At 44.6% G+C, this 15335-nt stretch overlaps 3 protein-coding genes and 1 long non-coding RNA gene across 5 annotated transcripts; 2 read left to right on the top strand and 2 right to left on the bottom strand.

Annotated features, from left to right (window-relative positions):
- The first annotated feature begins 1666 nt into the window (after nucleotides 1-1666).
- Nucleotides 1667-3579, top strand: LOC106601587 (uncharacterized). Its single transcript, XR_001328033.3, has 2 exons — nucleotides 1667-2432; nucleotides 2574-3579. It is a non-coding gene; the product is annotated as an uncharacterized LOC106601587 (long non-coding RNA).
- On the bottom strand, nucleotides 3538-5026 carry LOC106601586 (uncharacterized). Its single transcript, XM_014193897.3, has 2 exons — nucleotides 4755-5026; nucleotides 3538-4502 (listed from the first exon to the last, which is right to left on the bottom strand). The coding sequence occupies exons 1-2, from the start codon at nucleotides 4843-4845 to the stop codon at nucleotides 3901-3903; spliced, it is 693 nt and encodes a 230-aa protein (XP_014049372.1). The 5' UTR covers nucleotides 4846-5026; the 3' UTR covers nucleotides 3538-3900.
- A 237-nt stretch (nucleotides 5027-5263) lies between these two features.
- On the top strand, nucleotides 5264-12875 carry LOC106606877 (armadillo repeat-containing protein 5). Of its 2 annotated transcripts, XM_082971976.1 has the most exons (8): nucleotides 5264-5568; nucleotides 5779-6284; nucleotides 6416-6446; nucleotides 6534-6644; nucleotides 8141-9035; nucleotides 9136-10367; nucleotides 10462-10594; nucleotides 10688-12875. In XM_082971976.1, the coding sequence occupies exons 2-8, from the start codon at nucleotides 5874-5876 to the stop codon at nucleotides 12177-12179; spliced, it is 4305 nt and encodes a 1434-aa protein (XP_082828102.1). In that variant the 5' UTR covers nucleotides 5264-5568; nucleotides 5779-5873; the 3' UTR covers nucleotides 12180-12875. The 2 variants fall into 2 exon arrangements, with proteins under 2 accessions (XP_082828102.1, XP_082828106.1); XM_082971980.1 differs by lacking the exons at nucleotides 5264-5568; nucleotides 6416-6446 and having other exon boundaries at nucleotides 6053-6284.
- A 349-nt stretch (nucleotides 12876-13224) lies between these two features.
- LOC106606878 (cytochrome c oxidase subunit 6A, mitochondrial) lies at nucleotides 13225-15032 on the bottom strand. Its single transcript, XM_014203298.3, has 4 exons — nucleotides 14876-15032; nucleotides 14224-14301; nucleotides 13674-13816; nucleotides 13225-13499 (listed from the first exon to the last, which is right to left on the bottom strand). The coding sequence occupies exons 2-4, from the start codon at nucleotides 14297-14299 to the stop codon at nucleotides 13410-13412; spliced, it is 309 nt and encodes a 102-aa protein (XP_014058773.1). The 5' UTR covers nucleotides 14300-14301; nucleotides 14876-15032; the 3' UTR covers nucleotides 13225-13409.
- Between the last annotated feature and the right edge of the window lie 303 nt (nucleotides 15033-15335).

The raw sequence follows: 15335 nt of genomic DNA, 5'->3' as shown, positions 1-15335 counted from the left end.
TCTTGAGTTGACATAAAAAAAATAAAAAAAACATTTACTTTGTCACCTCCTGTGTGATATATTGTTAATGGACTCTGTGAAATGCTTTTGTGCCATTCACTTTACTTGGTATTTGTCATTCATATGGTGAAATAAAATCAGTCCAATGAAATTTGAAATTGCCAGGATTGTATGATAGGGTAGTGTTATACTACAGCCAGAAAGAGGTGAGCACTTGCTTAATCTATTAAGCTAGCTACAGCAAGAGAATAATGTGTTTGTAGCAGGCTGGATGAGAGCTAGTCAAATATGTAGTTAGCTCATTTATTTGGATAAAGGGCCAGGTAGGTAAATGTATTAATCTACACAATTGAGGATGAAGTGGATTAGCGAGTTAGCTATAACACAATAGGCAATGTATTAGTTACCTTAATATTTGTTAATAAATTACCTTGGTAAAATGTTTAGATGGCTAGCTAGCCTGTAATTTTGTGTGTTGGATGAACAAGCATGGCATTTTGCATCAACTATATTTAAATGAGTGAATTAACTAAACATCAGTAAATACGGTATTTAGCATATTTTCGGTGGTCCTCTATCGTTTCGGTGGTCCACTCATCTTTCGTTATAATCAAAGGTACAAATTACTGTCTCCGAGTCAACAATCTGATTGTTGTGGTTGTCATTCTCTTAAGATATGATGGAAATAGTTTGCCAACATGCTCTTTTAAAAACAGGACAACCACCAAGTCCTTTTGTTGACATACAAACAATACATTTGTCAGCCCCTGTGTGTTATTGCTTTCGTTAATGCACACTATTCTGTGAAATGCTTTTGTGCAATTCACTTTGTCATTCATATGGTGAAATAAAATCCATTCAGCAGTAAAATTAGGAAATGTTAAGGATTTTATGGTGTATTATACTACCACCAAAAGAGGGTGATGTCTTGCACTTTTTTACTGTATTACGCTAGCTACAGCAGAAGATATTTCCCAGAGCCTGTAGGGATGGGCATTGGCAGTTGAATCTGAATAAAGGAGTTCATTGAGTTTAGTTTATTTTGTTAATTATTTGGGCTGATACAGCCAAAACAGTAGGTGGCAGCATGCACCTATTGCATTTGTTTTCATACCCAGTGGTGTCAAGTACTTAAGTAAAAATACTTGTTTTTTGGGGGGGTATCTGTACTTGACTATTTCTATTTTTGGCAACTTTACTTCGCTACATTCCTAAATCAAAATAATGTACTTTTTACTCCATACATTTTCCCTGACACCCAAAAGTACTCTTTACATTTTGATGGGAAAATGGTCAAATTCACACACTTATCAAGAGAACATCCCTGGTCATTCCTACTGCCTTTGATCTGTCTGACTCACTAAACACAAATGATTCGTTTGTAAATTATGTTGGAGTGTGCCATCTGGTTTTCTTAATATAAGGAAGTTTAAATAATTGATACTTTTACTTGTGATACTTAAGTACATTTAAGCAATTCCATTTACTTTTGATACTTAAGTATATTTAAAACCAAATATTTTTATTTTACTGGGTGACTTTAACTTTGAGTCATTTTCTATTAAAATATCTTTACTTTTACTCAAGTATGACAATTGAGTACTTTTCCACCACCGCAATAGTTCGTACTGCAATAATATCAAAGAAGACGACCCCGTACAGTAGATGGCGGCAATACACCAATAGTAGTCTGTAGTCTGCCATAAAACTGTAAAGAAGAAGATTATATTTTTGTTTTTAGCAGGACAGCTAAATATTTGTTCTAATTTGCATCTCAGGTGTCAGGTATTTAACTTAAGCAATCTACACAATAACTGAGGAGGACATAGTGGATTAGCAAGGTAGTTAGATATAACGCAATAATAGCCAACTTACTAAGTTAGTTAGTTACCAGTATCTGTGATAAGTTACCCTGTATTATACATTTTAGAACGTTAGCTAGCCTGTAATTTAGTGTGTTGGCAGACCAAGTTCTGAACAAGCATGGCATTATCCATCAACTATTTAAAGGAGTGAATCAGCAAAACAACTAATAAAATATTAAATACGGTATTCAGGATAACGTTACAATTTCGGTAGTCTTCTATCAAACCTTTTCCACTGCGCTCAACACCACGCACACGCATGGATAATAATTATGTTGAGTCGGCTGGTCGAGCTGTGCTCGAAATGATGCAGCGTGAATGGGCGCCTCTTTCTCAAGACGAACTGGAGCAACGATTGGACCGAGCAGGGGAAGAATTCTGGAAGCTGACCTCCTAGCAAAGGTTCATGATCAGTCTGGACCAATCTACCTACAACTGTCTCAGCTGGTGGAAGAACCTCAACAGCAAAACCAAATTTGGTCAACAACAGAACTTACACTTTCTCATGTAGAAGAGGAGTCTGAATCTCAACAGTTAACTGATGCTGAGGAAAACGCTGCAGTTCAGGTAGCCTTCAGTAGGCCTACTTATCTTCATTGTTGTGGCTTGATCTATTGTTCCATCCCCACACTAATGCAGATTTGAGATGACACCATTTTCTTCATTTGCTGTGCACAGATCTGATTTATGTTTCTTTTCATCTCTCAGTACATTACAGATCTCCTCCAGAATTCAAACTCAAGATACAATCAGAGCTGTATGGCAGGACTTGTCCTCTTATCCCTGTCCCACACTGTTCTCCTGTCCCTCACTCTCCTCTCCAAGCACCTCAGCTATCGCTCTGTGTCTACCAGTTTCCGCATGGAAAAAGGAAACATTCATAGGATCTTCTTTTCCTTTTGTGAGCGTGAACACACTTGAGGACCAACCAATTAGGTGGCCGACTGGTATGTAGACTGCTGTTCAATGTGGATGTTATACAAAGTGTTATACAAACTTTCAGCAGGGACCCCATTTTATCCGCCAGTATTTCTGGGGACCCCATTTTCCCCCCAATAATTTCTTGCCGCCCAAATCAGATGACACAACCTTAAAATCAGTCAATTTAGATTTTTACATCAACAAATAACCTTCAATTAATTGCATTAATTTCAAAATGAAAAGGCATCAATACATTTACTCAAGAAACATTTTCCAATTATCTTTCTCAAAAACGTTTGTATATTGTCCCATACAATTTTTTGGGGGGGGCGACCTCACTCTAGCCCTCCCCCCCTGACTTAGAATATCACTGAATTACGATATCCTGACACACTATTTACTCCATCACCCGTGTTGGTTTCTGGTCCTTCTCTCCTCCTCCAGGCATTGAGGCTGTTGAACAGCCTGAAAGCCAGATTTGAAAGGCTCAGGTATTTGGACATGGGGAACTATGAAAGAGCCAAAGCAGTTGTCCTTACTGCTTGCATACTCCACAATGTATTTCTGGACATGGGGGAAGTGGTCAACGGACAGGTTGAGAGGGAGGCAGGGACACAGGAGGGAGAGGGGGAGTGTGATGAGGAGGGTGTGAGGAGAAGGGAAGCCATCGCAGATTTGCTGTACAAAGAGTTGGATTCTGGAAGTACATAAAGTGATTTATAATTTTGTGTTTGTATTGAGATAAACAGCATTTATATTGTATATTTTATTAAAAGGAAGAGTATCACACAAATATCTTGTATTTTATACATATGTAGGATTATTTGTATCCTATGGCAGATCTATGTACAAATGCCCTGTGTAGCTTTCTTCTCATTCACAGGTATTACAGGGATTTCCTGCAGTCAACTCCTTTGTCAAATGGTGTTATTACAGCATAATAAAAACATATACAATGACAAATCATGACAACACAAAGTAGCTGAATGGTTGAACGCTTAAGAAACATTTGCATGATGCACTATTTCATTCTATGCACAAGCTTCCATATATCACACAAAATCCAAAAGTTTTTAGTTCAGTGAGAACTCCTTTGCTCTGGTGTGCTGTACTGCTACTCTGGCAGCTGGAAACTGTTGTTTTGACTGTGAGACAAACTGGAGATTGCACGGGCTAGATTATTGATGGCCTCTATCTTCCTCTCCTCCAGGGCCTTCTGCTGGGCCCACATGTTCATCTTCCTCTCCTGCAGCTCCATGTACAGCTGCAGGACATCCTGGGGGGGCCTGGAAGCAAAGGGGGCAGCTGTCAGGGAGGGTGTAGGGAGGATGGGGGTAAACCGCTTGCTGGCAATAGCCTTGCCCAGCTTGGTCCCGTTGAGTTTGGACCTGCGCTGTGCCTCGATCTCCTCCCGACTCTTCCCCAGGACCTCATGCATGGCCTTGAAGAACTCCCAGTGGACACTGTGGGCCCCCAGTCTCTTGGACCTCTCAGCGTTTTTCCTGTATGTGGCCAACATGTTACGCCACTTCAGATCACACTCATAGGCCTTGACTGTGACATCTGTGCTCCCAGCTGCCCTTAGCTTGGCAGTCACTCTCTCAGCCACTGTCTCCCACAGTTTCTTTTTCTTGCACACTGGCTGGTCAAAATCCTGGTCCATTTCGAGGCGGGTTTGGACAAGTTGCCATGTGGCTTGTAAAGTCCATACAAACTCTGGAGAAGGGAAGTTGATAAATGTGTATTTATAAAAACAATATGATACAAATAAATTACATGTTTTGTTAAATGTTTATTAAATTGTCATGTGTTTTCCTCGTAGCCCGTGTGTTTACAGAAACTTGCCCTATTGAGAAACTTTAAGAGCCAATTAAATGTATTCTGATAAATACCAGTGATCAACCACAAACTCCTCGCAAGCTCCTCGCAAATAACGATGAATGCAATCTGCTGACAAGTTGCACTGACCTGCTTTCGATTTATCTGTATCCAAACTGGACGCCGTTGGAGTTTCATCTACTCCAATACTCTCTGTTACAACCGTCTCAATTACATCCATTGTGTTACTCAGTGACAATGAAATTTGTTTGAAGTAGAATATGACAAGCAATTCAAACCAATAATTTAACAACTCTACTATGGCATGCGATTATTTTTCCCCCCGCATCAACTAAAACGATGAATATAACAACAACCCCATACTTGTTTCCAGCACCTCCCAGTGAGCGTAGCGATTGCATCGTAGAGCAATATGGAAAATGTAGTGTTTACAGTTCTAACGAAACAAGATTTATTTTGCTTCATTAACAACAATCACCGGTTGCTATATATATGGCTTGAAACGAGGAGTTATTTATAAATGTTTTTGGAAATGTTATTTTCATAGAGAAATATTGCTTAATTCTGATAGTTGTAAAACAGCTGAGACTACAAGGCCCATGATTAAATAGAACGACCCACCCCTTCAAACATCCCTCCCCCCTTTTCGTGGCGCCTCCTGTTTATCGTCCAGCTAAAAGATGGCGTTAGCGGCTAGCTAAAACGATTATTCTTCGTTTGATTGAATTAATTATGTCGATGGGAATAATTAGTCATTGCAAATACTTTATTACTCTTGAGATGGGACTTAAAAACATAGATTATAGCACTTGTGTTCGCACTATAACGCACCGTGATTGTTTGTTGGGCCTTCTCGCATACAGAGGCCTGTTTTTTTAAGGAGTGGACGAGAGGTTCACAAACGTCAACTCCCAGCAGCATTGCTGAGAAGTGGGGTCAAAGGGTAATTTCTTCCACTTGTCATGCTGGTATTTGTAGTATTTTTGTTCTTTTCCAGAATTTTTTGACAAACTTTGGAAATTGATTAAGATGAAAATACACTAGAAGAGATCATTTGTTAACCATATTTAATACTGTATAAATGTATGATGTAGCCTAAGATAATTGAAAAGTAAAATGCACAAAAATAATGATCCACATTTCTGCCCCTCAGTCCCCCTGTCATCCTCCATGTCATCACTTTCTGTCTGAAGTGACTTGTTAGTGAGGATAAGCAGAAGAGCAGGTGGGTTGGAGACAATTAGTGGCATGATGGCGTCAAAGCTAGTGCCAGGGATCCAGAAACATGGGACATGGGCAGGCAACCCCAGAGAAGTGTCCTCAGCCTCCCCAGAGACCTCTCTGACCTGGTGCCTGTCACAGCTCTCTAAACCTGGGAGAGCAGCAGCCGAGGACCACAAGCCAGGCACTGCAGGGCCGGACACCAGTGGACACAGACAGCTGGACAAGAGGGTCAAAGCTGGGCAGTGGCAAGCGCTGGTGGCCATCCGTACACAGCACATTAAAGGAGGAAGCAGTGGGATAGCTCGATTCCGAGGCCAGGGTGGACTGCGCACTCTCCTGGACCTGCTAAAGCACCCTGAGTGTTCCAGGAAGACTCTGGACCTGGCTCTCAGCATCCTGGCTAACTGCTGCACAGAGAGACAGACACGAGTTGAGGTGAGACAGAAGGGTGTAGGACAAATCAGGGCTGCTACACATTTACATTGATTGAATATGAATGTTTAGTATGAAAAGTTGGACAGTGGTGACTTACATTATGATATTTAATGTTTTTCTCCCCTCTAAAGGTTAGGAAGCTTGATGGAATATCTATTGTGGGCAAGTGACTATCACAATAAATTTGAATCATTCATTTCACATGATGGTGAGAATTTCAGAAATGTAAGTTTGCTCTTCCTTTCTTAGTGGGTATTTTGAAGAAGAATGTAGCCATGGAGACGATCCAGAACAGAGCAGCCCGGGCCTTGGGGAACTTGGCCATGGACCCAGAGAGTTCCACACTTATCCACTCTGCCGGTAAGTTAAAAAAATGTAATAATGTATTTGGCTGCCTCTGTCTGTCTACATCACTTTCTGATGGTATTTTTGTTTTGTAGTACAGTACCAGTCCAAAGTTTGGACACAGGGTTTCTCTTTATTTGTACTATTATCTACATTGTAGAATAAGAGGGAAGACATCAAAACTATGAAATAGCACATATGGAATCACGGAGTAACCAAAAAAGTGTTAAACAAATCAAAATATATTTTGTATTTTCTATTCTTCAAAGTAGCCACCCTTTGCCTTAATGACAGTTTTGCACACGCTTGGCATCCTCTCAACCAGCTTCACCTGTCCTGTTGAAAAACAAATGATAGTCCCACTAAGCGCAAACCAGATGGGATGGTGTATTGCTGCAGAATGTTGTGGTAGCCATGCTGGTTAATTGTGCCATGAATTCTTAATAAATCACAGACAGTGTCACCAGCAAAGCACCCCCACACCATCACACCTCCTCCTCCTCCATGCTTCACAGTGGGAAACACACATGCAGATGCCATCCGTTCACCTACTTTGCGTCTCACAAAGACACAGCGGTTGGAACCAAAAATCTCAAATTTGGACTCCAGACCAAAGGACAAATTTTGACTGGTCTAATGTCCATTGCTCGTGTTTCTTTGCCCAAGTCTCATCTTATTGGTGTCCTTTAGTAGTGGTTTTCTTTGCAGCAATTCGACCATGAAGGCCTGATTTCATGCTGTCTCCTCTGAACAGTTGAGATGTGTCTTACTTGTACTCTGAAGCATTTATTTGGGCTGCAATTTCTGAGGCTGGTAACTCTTAATGAACTTATTCTCTGCAGCAGAGGTAACTCTGGATCTTCCATTCCTGTGGTGGTCCTCATGAGAGCCAGTTTCATCGTAGCGCTTGATGGTTTTTGCGACTGCACTTGAAGAAACTTTTAAAGTTCTTGAAATGATCCGGATTAACTGACCTTCATGTCTTAAAGTTATATTAAAGACTGTCATTTCTCTTTGCTTATTTGAGCTGTTCTTGCCATAATATGGACTTGTTTTTTTACCAAATAAGGGTATCTTCTACATACACCCCTACTTTGTCACAACACAACTGATTGGCTCAAACGCATTAAGAAGGAAAGAAATTCCACAAATAAACTTTAACAACGCACATCTGTTAATTGAAATACATTCCAGGTGACTACCTCATGAAGCTGGTTGAGAGAATGCCTTGACAGCTTTGCACACACTTGGCAAAGGGTGGCTATTTTGAAGAATCTCAAATATAAAATATATTTTGATTTGTTTAACACTTTTTTTTGGTTACTACATGATTCCATATGTATTCTTTCATAGTTTTGATGTCTTCACTATTATTCTACAATGTAGAAAGTAGTCAAAATAAAGAAAAACCATTGAATGAGTAGGTGTGTCCAAACCTTTGACTGGTACTGTATAAGTTGAACATTAGATTTTGTCCTTGAAAAATAATTGCTTTTCTGTTTTCGACACAGGTGGTGTTCCACTCCTGCTCCTCTGCGTCTCTCTTGCATCCGCCCCATCCCCTCCCTCTGATGACCCACTGGAAGCCCCTTCCTCTAAACTAGAGTGTGCTCAGTCGGCTGCCCGTGCAATCCTCTACCTTGCAGACACCCCCTCAAACCGCCTTTTACTGCTCACCCAGGGTACACTAACTGCTCTCGCCCCGCTCATTGCTCCAGAGTACCCTCTGGGGCTGAGGAGAGCAGCACTCCGGACCCTCCATGAGCTCACAAGGGGCTGTGGTGTAGAGTGTGCTAGAGAGGTGTCCCGATCTGGGGTTCTAGCTCAGCTAGGTGTCATGGCTTCGGGAGAGGCCGATAAACCTTTTGAGGAGCTTGCGTTGAAAACCTTGGCCAACATGTGCACTCAAGGCTGCTTACGTCCTCTGGTGGGTTCCCTGGGGGTAATCCAGAAGTTTACAGAGGAGGTCAAGAAGGACGGCCTGAAGTCTGGAGTGTTCCTCAAGGCACTCTGCTTATGCTGCAAAGAGGCAGTGAACCGGGCCAAAGTGAAGGAGAGCGGCGGTCTGGAGGTGTTGATTGGCTTCCTTGGTGTCCATCGGAGCCACCCCCTCGACCGATTGGTCATTCTGGCTTGTGTTGACTTTGTCTATGACGAAGCTGCCCTGGAACAGTTACAAGAATTGGGAATAGTCCCCCTGCTAGTTGCTCGGTTAGTGGAGCTGGCTAAAGGTGAGGAGCCATCTGCTGGGAAGATGGATGTGAGCCTCACCTCTACCATGTTTGCTTCAGAGCTGCTGTCTACGTCATGTTTCGACTCATTTGACTTCCCTCCCCCAGAGGGGAACAGGAAAGAGGAGATGGGGAAGGAGCATGTCCTTGGGTCATCCAGCTTTCTTAGCCTGAGGTGAGTGAACAGACTCACCTTTGTCCCCCTCTGTGCACCTGTGATTTATTCTACTTTTGTAAAAATGGTTATCTGACCTGTCCTATTGCTGCTCCTCCAGGTCCTGGTTGGTGTCTGAAGGGTTGATCTCCTCTGAGGGGGATCTTCTTGACTCTCCTGGAGGCACGGAGGGAGATTGGGGGAGTCTTCATATCCCCTCTTCTTCCCAAACCTCTTCCACTGACTGTCATTCCCCTTTAAAATGCTTATCTCCTACCCACTCACTACCTTCCTCCACTCCCTTATCCGCACCCGAATCTCAGAGTCAATCCACTCCCTCTACCTCAACGAGTTCTCCAGCTCAGGTCCACATGTCATCTCCCTCAAAAACCGCTGATCTGTCTCCCTGTGTCCCTCTGCCCTCCTCTACCTCCACCCCCCGAGCCCAGCCCATCTCCTCTACCTCCACCCCCCGAGCCCAGCCCATCTCCTCTACCTCCACCCCCCAAGCCCAGCCCGGCTCCTCTACCTCCACCCCCAGAGCCCAGCCCGGCTCCTCTACCTCCACCCCCCAAGCCCAGCCTAGCTTCTCTACCTCCACCCCCCGAGCCCAGCCCATCTCCTCTACCTCCACCCCCCGAGCCCAGCCCATCTCCTCTACCTCCACCCCCCGAGCCCAGCCCATCTCCTCTACCTCCACCCCCCGAGCCCAGCCCATCTCCTCTACCTCCACCCCCCGAGCCCAGCCCATCTCCTCTACCTCCACCCCCCGAGCCCAGCCCGCCTCCTCTACCTCCACCCCCCGAGCCCAGCCCGGTTCCTCTACCTCCACCCCCCGAGCCCAGCCCGCCTCCTCTACCTCTTCTCTCCCTTCCCCCACTATCCCACCCCTCACTCCCGTCTCCCCATCCAAGTTCTCCTCCCCTCCACGGAAAAGGCCACGTGTCCCCTCAACCACCCGCTCTAGTGTGGTGCCCCTCGACACCCCTCCCACAGTGTCCCGACCCCAGGCCTACCACCACCCCTACCACCCTGAGCCTTGGGCCCCAGAGTCTCCCATCCTGCTGCTGCTCTCACGCTTCTCTCATGCCACGGATCCCAGCGCTGCTCTGGTCAACTCAGGCATCATCTCTGGCCTACTGTTCTACCTCAGCCAGCATCAGGACCCCAGCGGCAGGTGCTTCCGCATGCTGTGCCGGCTGAGCTGCAACCCCAACTGTCTGCAGGCGCTGGTCAGGACTGGCTCAGTGGCTCTGATCCGCCACCACCTGGTCCAGAGAGGGAGTGACCCTGAGAGTTGGGGAGCTGGAGAGAGGCAGACTGATAGGGTCAAGGCCAAAGTGAAACAGCTTGGTAAGTTTAATTGTTGTACTTGGTCTTAAAGTTTTGTTTTTAGTTTGTGTAATGGTGCTGCTGTAACGTTTTGGGTATAATTTCTTGTGCATAGGTCTTGCTCTGCTTAGTAACCTACGCGTTCAGTGTGAGTCTGGATTTGGTTCTGGAGTCCTGAGCCATGTGATGCTGTCAGGCTCGGAGTCAGACAAGCTGAACTGTGCCCTGTCTCTACCACTAGTAAATGGGTAAGTCAAATTGTCTTGTGTGAAATGGCACTGGTGGAATGTTATGAAGTGTATACCAACTGTAATCTGACATCAACTTGTGTTCCCTAACAGTAACAAGGTTCTGTTGAAGAAGCTTCTTCTAGACAACGGTGGTCTACTCTTGGCTCTGGAGCCCCTTGGATGTAATGAGGACGAGGAAGAGGAAGACCATCACACCAGTGAATGCCGACGACTCCTCTCCGATTGTCTCAACTCACCACAACATGTCTCCGCCCCCCAGCTCCACTCTCTATATTTCTCCCTGCTGATTGGATGCCTCTCTAGTCTGATGGGTTGCCCCAAAACAGTACTGGCTAAAAGAAGGTGCAGGGTACTCAGTCCTATCAAACCCCTGTCAGTCTCACAAACCGGTAAAGCTTCACCCCCTCCCTTAAAAAAGCCTCGTCTGGTCAATATCTGTCCTTACAATGACTCAACCTTTGACCTCCTCTTCCTACTGGACGATGGGAGCCAGGTGTCAGCCAATAGGGAAGCAGTGGCTGGGGCGGAGGGAACCGAGGTGGTGGGGTCAGAGTACTTCAGGGCCCTGTTGAGGGGGGGCTTTGGAGAGGCTCAAGGGAAAACTGGGGAGGCCATCCCTATCAGGGATGTGAGCCAAGGCATGCTGCTACCTGTACTGCACTATCTGCATGGCTGTCGCCTGAACAAGGACGGAGATACTGCAGAGGAACAGGGGGATGAGACAGAGAGAGAAGGCAGAGGAGAGTGTCAGATTTTGGGATCCTTGGCCTCTGAAGGACTGGGTGTCTGGAGAGACGGGGCAGAAGAACCCTCACCAGAGGCACAGGGCTTCCAGAAGACCCCCCTAGCTGAGACGATGGTGGGGGCCTGTAGGTTTTTGGTGACAGAGTTGCAGAGGGAGGTGGAGGATCTGTGTGTGTCTTTGCTGTCCTGCTCTGCCAAGAATGCTGGTCGAATTGCAGATGTTGGCAAAAAACCTCCATCTAACATGGACCAATATGGGTCAGATGGAGAGTCTGCTGACGAGAGCCTGGCAAACCGCACATCTGGACTAGAGTTGAGTGGTTCTGAGGCCCAGACAGACTCCTTGGCCCCCACAGTGACAGCAGGCCAGGCTGTGTCACTACATGGCTCTGGACTCCAACTCTGTCAGCAGACAGAGGGTAGACGACACTCTGCCCCTGGACCAGGCCAGAAGGGCGATAGTGCACCAAAGACAACCTCAGGACTGGAGACTTGTGTCAATCCTCTGAAATCAAGTTCTGCCTCTAAGTGCTGCAAAAGACGTTCTAAACTGCAGAGTGTTTCAAACACACAGAAGGTTGCGGATTCTGTACAGGACTCTAAAGTTGGTTCTGGTAGATGGACCCTCCTACCACAGGTGTATTGGTTTTCCCAGCGGTACAGCTATCCTGGACTGGGCAGGGCCTGTCTGTCCCTACTGCTGGGCTCTCAGGGCTCCTCCCAGCCCCGCCCTTCTTCCCTGGCTGCAGACTGCCTGCGCAGACTGGCCAGAGAGGCAGACTGTACAGAGACTCTGAAACGTGACCTAGTGAGTCTGGCCACCATGGCCCTGAGCTGAGAGGGGGAGGGCTAGGAGAAAGTTGGGTGGGGATGGAGGTGAAGAGAGGAGAAACAGAGGATCAAGTATGAGGATATTATTAGGAATGGTATGAGATCATGTGATTGTCTCTCCAATGACACTGAAGTTAACGTTTGCCAGTGTGAAAATGTATTTTATGTTCAAAAGTCTTTACAACATGATTAGCCTTCCTTCCTTCCTTGTGAATATCTGTCTTTGTCTCACAACAAATAACCTTTATATTCCAATATTGGTGTTTACAAAGTAATTGACGTTTGAATTATTTTCTTCAGAATAGTACATTTATATTTAAAGGAGTCATGCGGCCGTTTAAAGGGATGGGTTCTCAGACAATGAATCATGAGGAAAATCATTTTTATCTCATGGTGCACTGTAAATTAAGTTATATTATAATTAAAACATTAGCATAATGTAATATGCTAAATACTTTTGTTGCATGTAATGTTAACTTTTTTTTATGTTTTCAGTTTGATTTTGAAATATACACAGAGCTGTCCTGTAAATGTCCTGTATTGACTTGGATGACTCTAATAATCAGGGTGGGACTGGGTGCCATGTTGTATATGCTGTAAATAAAGAGAACTTTAGGAGTAGCTGCAAGGTGAAGATAACAGAGATCAGCTTTCACTCGCCTCATGTGAATCCACGTTCCTCATTAAATCTGTTTAAAATGTCTTTCTCTTTTGTCCTGTCTGAAAAGGCATACTGTATCTAAAGGACAAGACTGATCAACACGAATGTTGGCCATGCGCACTAGATCACCTGCTCAGACGAACAGTGGTGATTTAACATGTAGAATTGTCTGGAAATGAACAGAAAATGACAGCCGATGTTCTGTGGTCAGAGGCAAGAGCAAGCCACACCCACTACGCACAGCCAACGTCTGTGTTGGTCTGTCTTGTCCTCAATGTATGTTTGGTGTTCAGAACTGGAATATATGTATGTTTACATACTAGTTCCATTCATCTTACACATAATAACATCAGACAGTTGGAGGTAAACAAATGAGAAGCCACTCAGTGTGTGTGATACAGTAAAACTAGTATATTTTTTATTTCTATCTGACTGGGAGCACCACAGTCAGTAGTGTTGCTAATTGGCCCCTTGGTCAGTAGCATAATGCCAGGTTCATTAGAGCTATAGATTAGAGCTATTCAGCATGTAGCAATCAGGGAAGGTGGATGATCAGCATAGAGTTAGGAGGTTTCCTTAGTGGCGGGGGCCCTCATAACCCTCAGGAAGAGCATTTTCATGAGGGTTGTGGAAGAGAGAGTGGTTGCCGTCACCCCAGGGCCATTTCTGAAAGAGAAAGTTGTTTCATCATTCAGGATAGATTGGATAAAACTAGACCTATGTTCAGAAAGACATCCCACTACTACTACCAATCCTAACATGTAGATGATGAACTGTGAGTGAAGTTAGTCTGAGGATGTGGCTATAGTCTGTTGGATATCAGAGTGCCTCCTGTATCACCTTGGTGCGGATGCGAAGGTGTGAGTAGGCCACAAACTCAGGGGGTTCATGGGAGTGCTGCTGCATCTTCATGTAGGCGTTGGCGATGCAGACGGCCACACCAGGTAGGGCCAACACAAACGACAGGATCTTCCAGGTCCTAGCTGTGGAGTTGAAACCAGTTCCGGTAGATCAGACTCTACGGTTCTGTGTGACCCTGAGTTATCAAGGCTTGGGTACATCACAACACCAGCATAACTAAGTAACAGAGCAGCTCCAAAACACTGATCATCCAGTTCAGATTGCAGTGACTCAGCCTTGGTTCCTTGTCTCAGGCTCTGACATGCAGGACAGAAGCGCCTCAATTACAATATGATACATTTGTAAGTCACCTGACAGGCCTAAATACAGCAGAACACAAACATTTAATGAATGTAAGAGGAAGACTGCCAACTTTCCACAAACCTCTGTTAATGTTAAACCCAGAAGCCCAACTCAACACAAAAGGTGCAGGCAGTAGGGCAGAGAGAATATAACACAATATGAGCAGAGTTAAGTACATTACACACACCTGATCCTCCCTCATGGCCTGCGTGTGATGCAGCAGCAAATAGCCTGCGGGTCGCCATCGATGCAGGAGACGCCATTCCTGTGGAGTACAGACAGACAACTTTTAAACCAATGGACAGAGGATAGAAGTGGGAATTAGTTTCCATGTTTGTGTAGACAGAGAGGCAGTAGGCTATGTTCAGATGTGTAGATTTATTCCTTTTAGAAAAGTGCTATTATATTTGTAGGTAATTTATTACACCCTACAGGCAAGATGAAATAATCCAGGTCTAGGCCCACATGTTATCCAGGTTTGTATTGTGGCTTCTCTACCCCAGCCATGGCACATACAGTAAGTAGGTCAAGCTAAAGCTCTCAATAAACCTTCATAGATAAGATACCCTATTAAAATGGCTCACAATATATGTTAACTGGCAGTAAATGTCTAACCTAGTCATTTTCAAATGAAGTCAAATACATTTTATAAATATTGGGTTTTAAATACCTAAATTAAAAGAAAAGTAAAGTAAAAAAACAAAACAGACAGAAGCCATGCCATAGGCCTGTTGATATTACTGGTGATCTGAAATGGGAAACACTTGGGAAGCAAAATTAAACAAATACCATAGAATCTATAAAAACGTTCTGTTCTTTATCCAAAAAGTTTGACTCACCTTTAATTTTGTTGGTCAGTCTTTTGTCCCTTTCTCTTTCTGCACCTTTGTGTCTGTTTGTCCTTCAGCCTGTCCTGGACTGAACAGAACTGTGAGACTCCTCCCCATTGCAACCTGTCTGTCTGCCAAGAAATATCAAGTTTATATTAGGTCAAGTGCAAAAGGCAGGCCGGAAGATCTGTGAAAGAGAGGAAGAAGGAATGGGATGGGTGTTTGACATTGTCTGTTGTGTTTTTGTCTCTTTGTAAACTGCACATGAGGTGTGTGTGTGTGTGTGTGTGTGTGTGTGTGTGTGTGTGTGTGTGTGTGTGTGTGTGTGTGTGTGTGTGTGTGTGTGTGTGTGTGTGTGTGTGTGTGTGTGCTGAAAAATGCATTCAAATCTGTGGTAGACCTATCAAACCAGTGCAGTGTACAGGAGGAGTAGGATCACCCTGTTTGAGGAGAACTTTCCTGCAATGCT

This window comes from Salmo salar, chromosome 03 (assembly GCF_965601325.2).
Source record: "Salmo salar chromosome 03, fSalSal1, whole genome shotgun sequence".
Classification (NCBI taxonomy): Eukaryota; Metazoa; Chordata; class Actinopteri; order Salmoniformes; family Salmonidae; genus Salmo; species Salmo salar.
The sequence above is the reverse complement of the archived record's forward strand: the minus strand, read 5'-3'. Positions and strand labels throughout refer to the sequence as shown.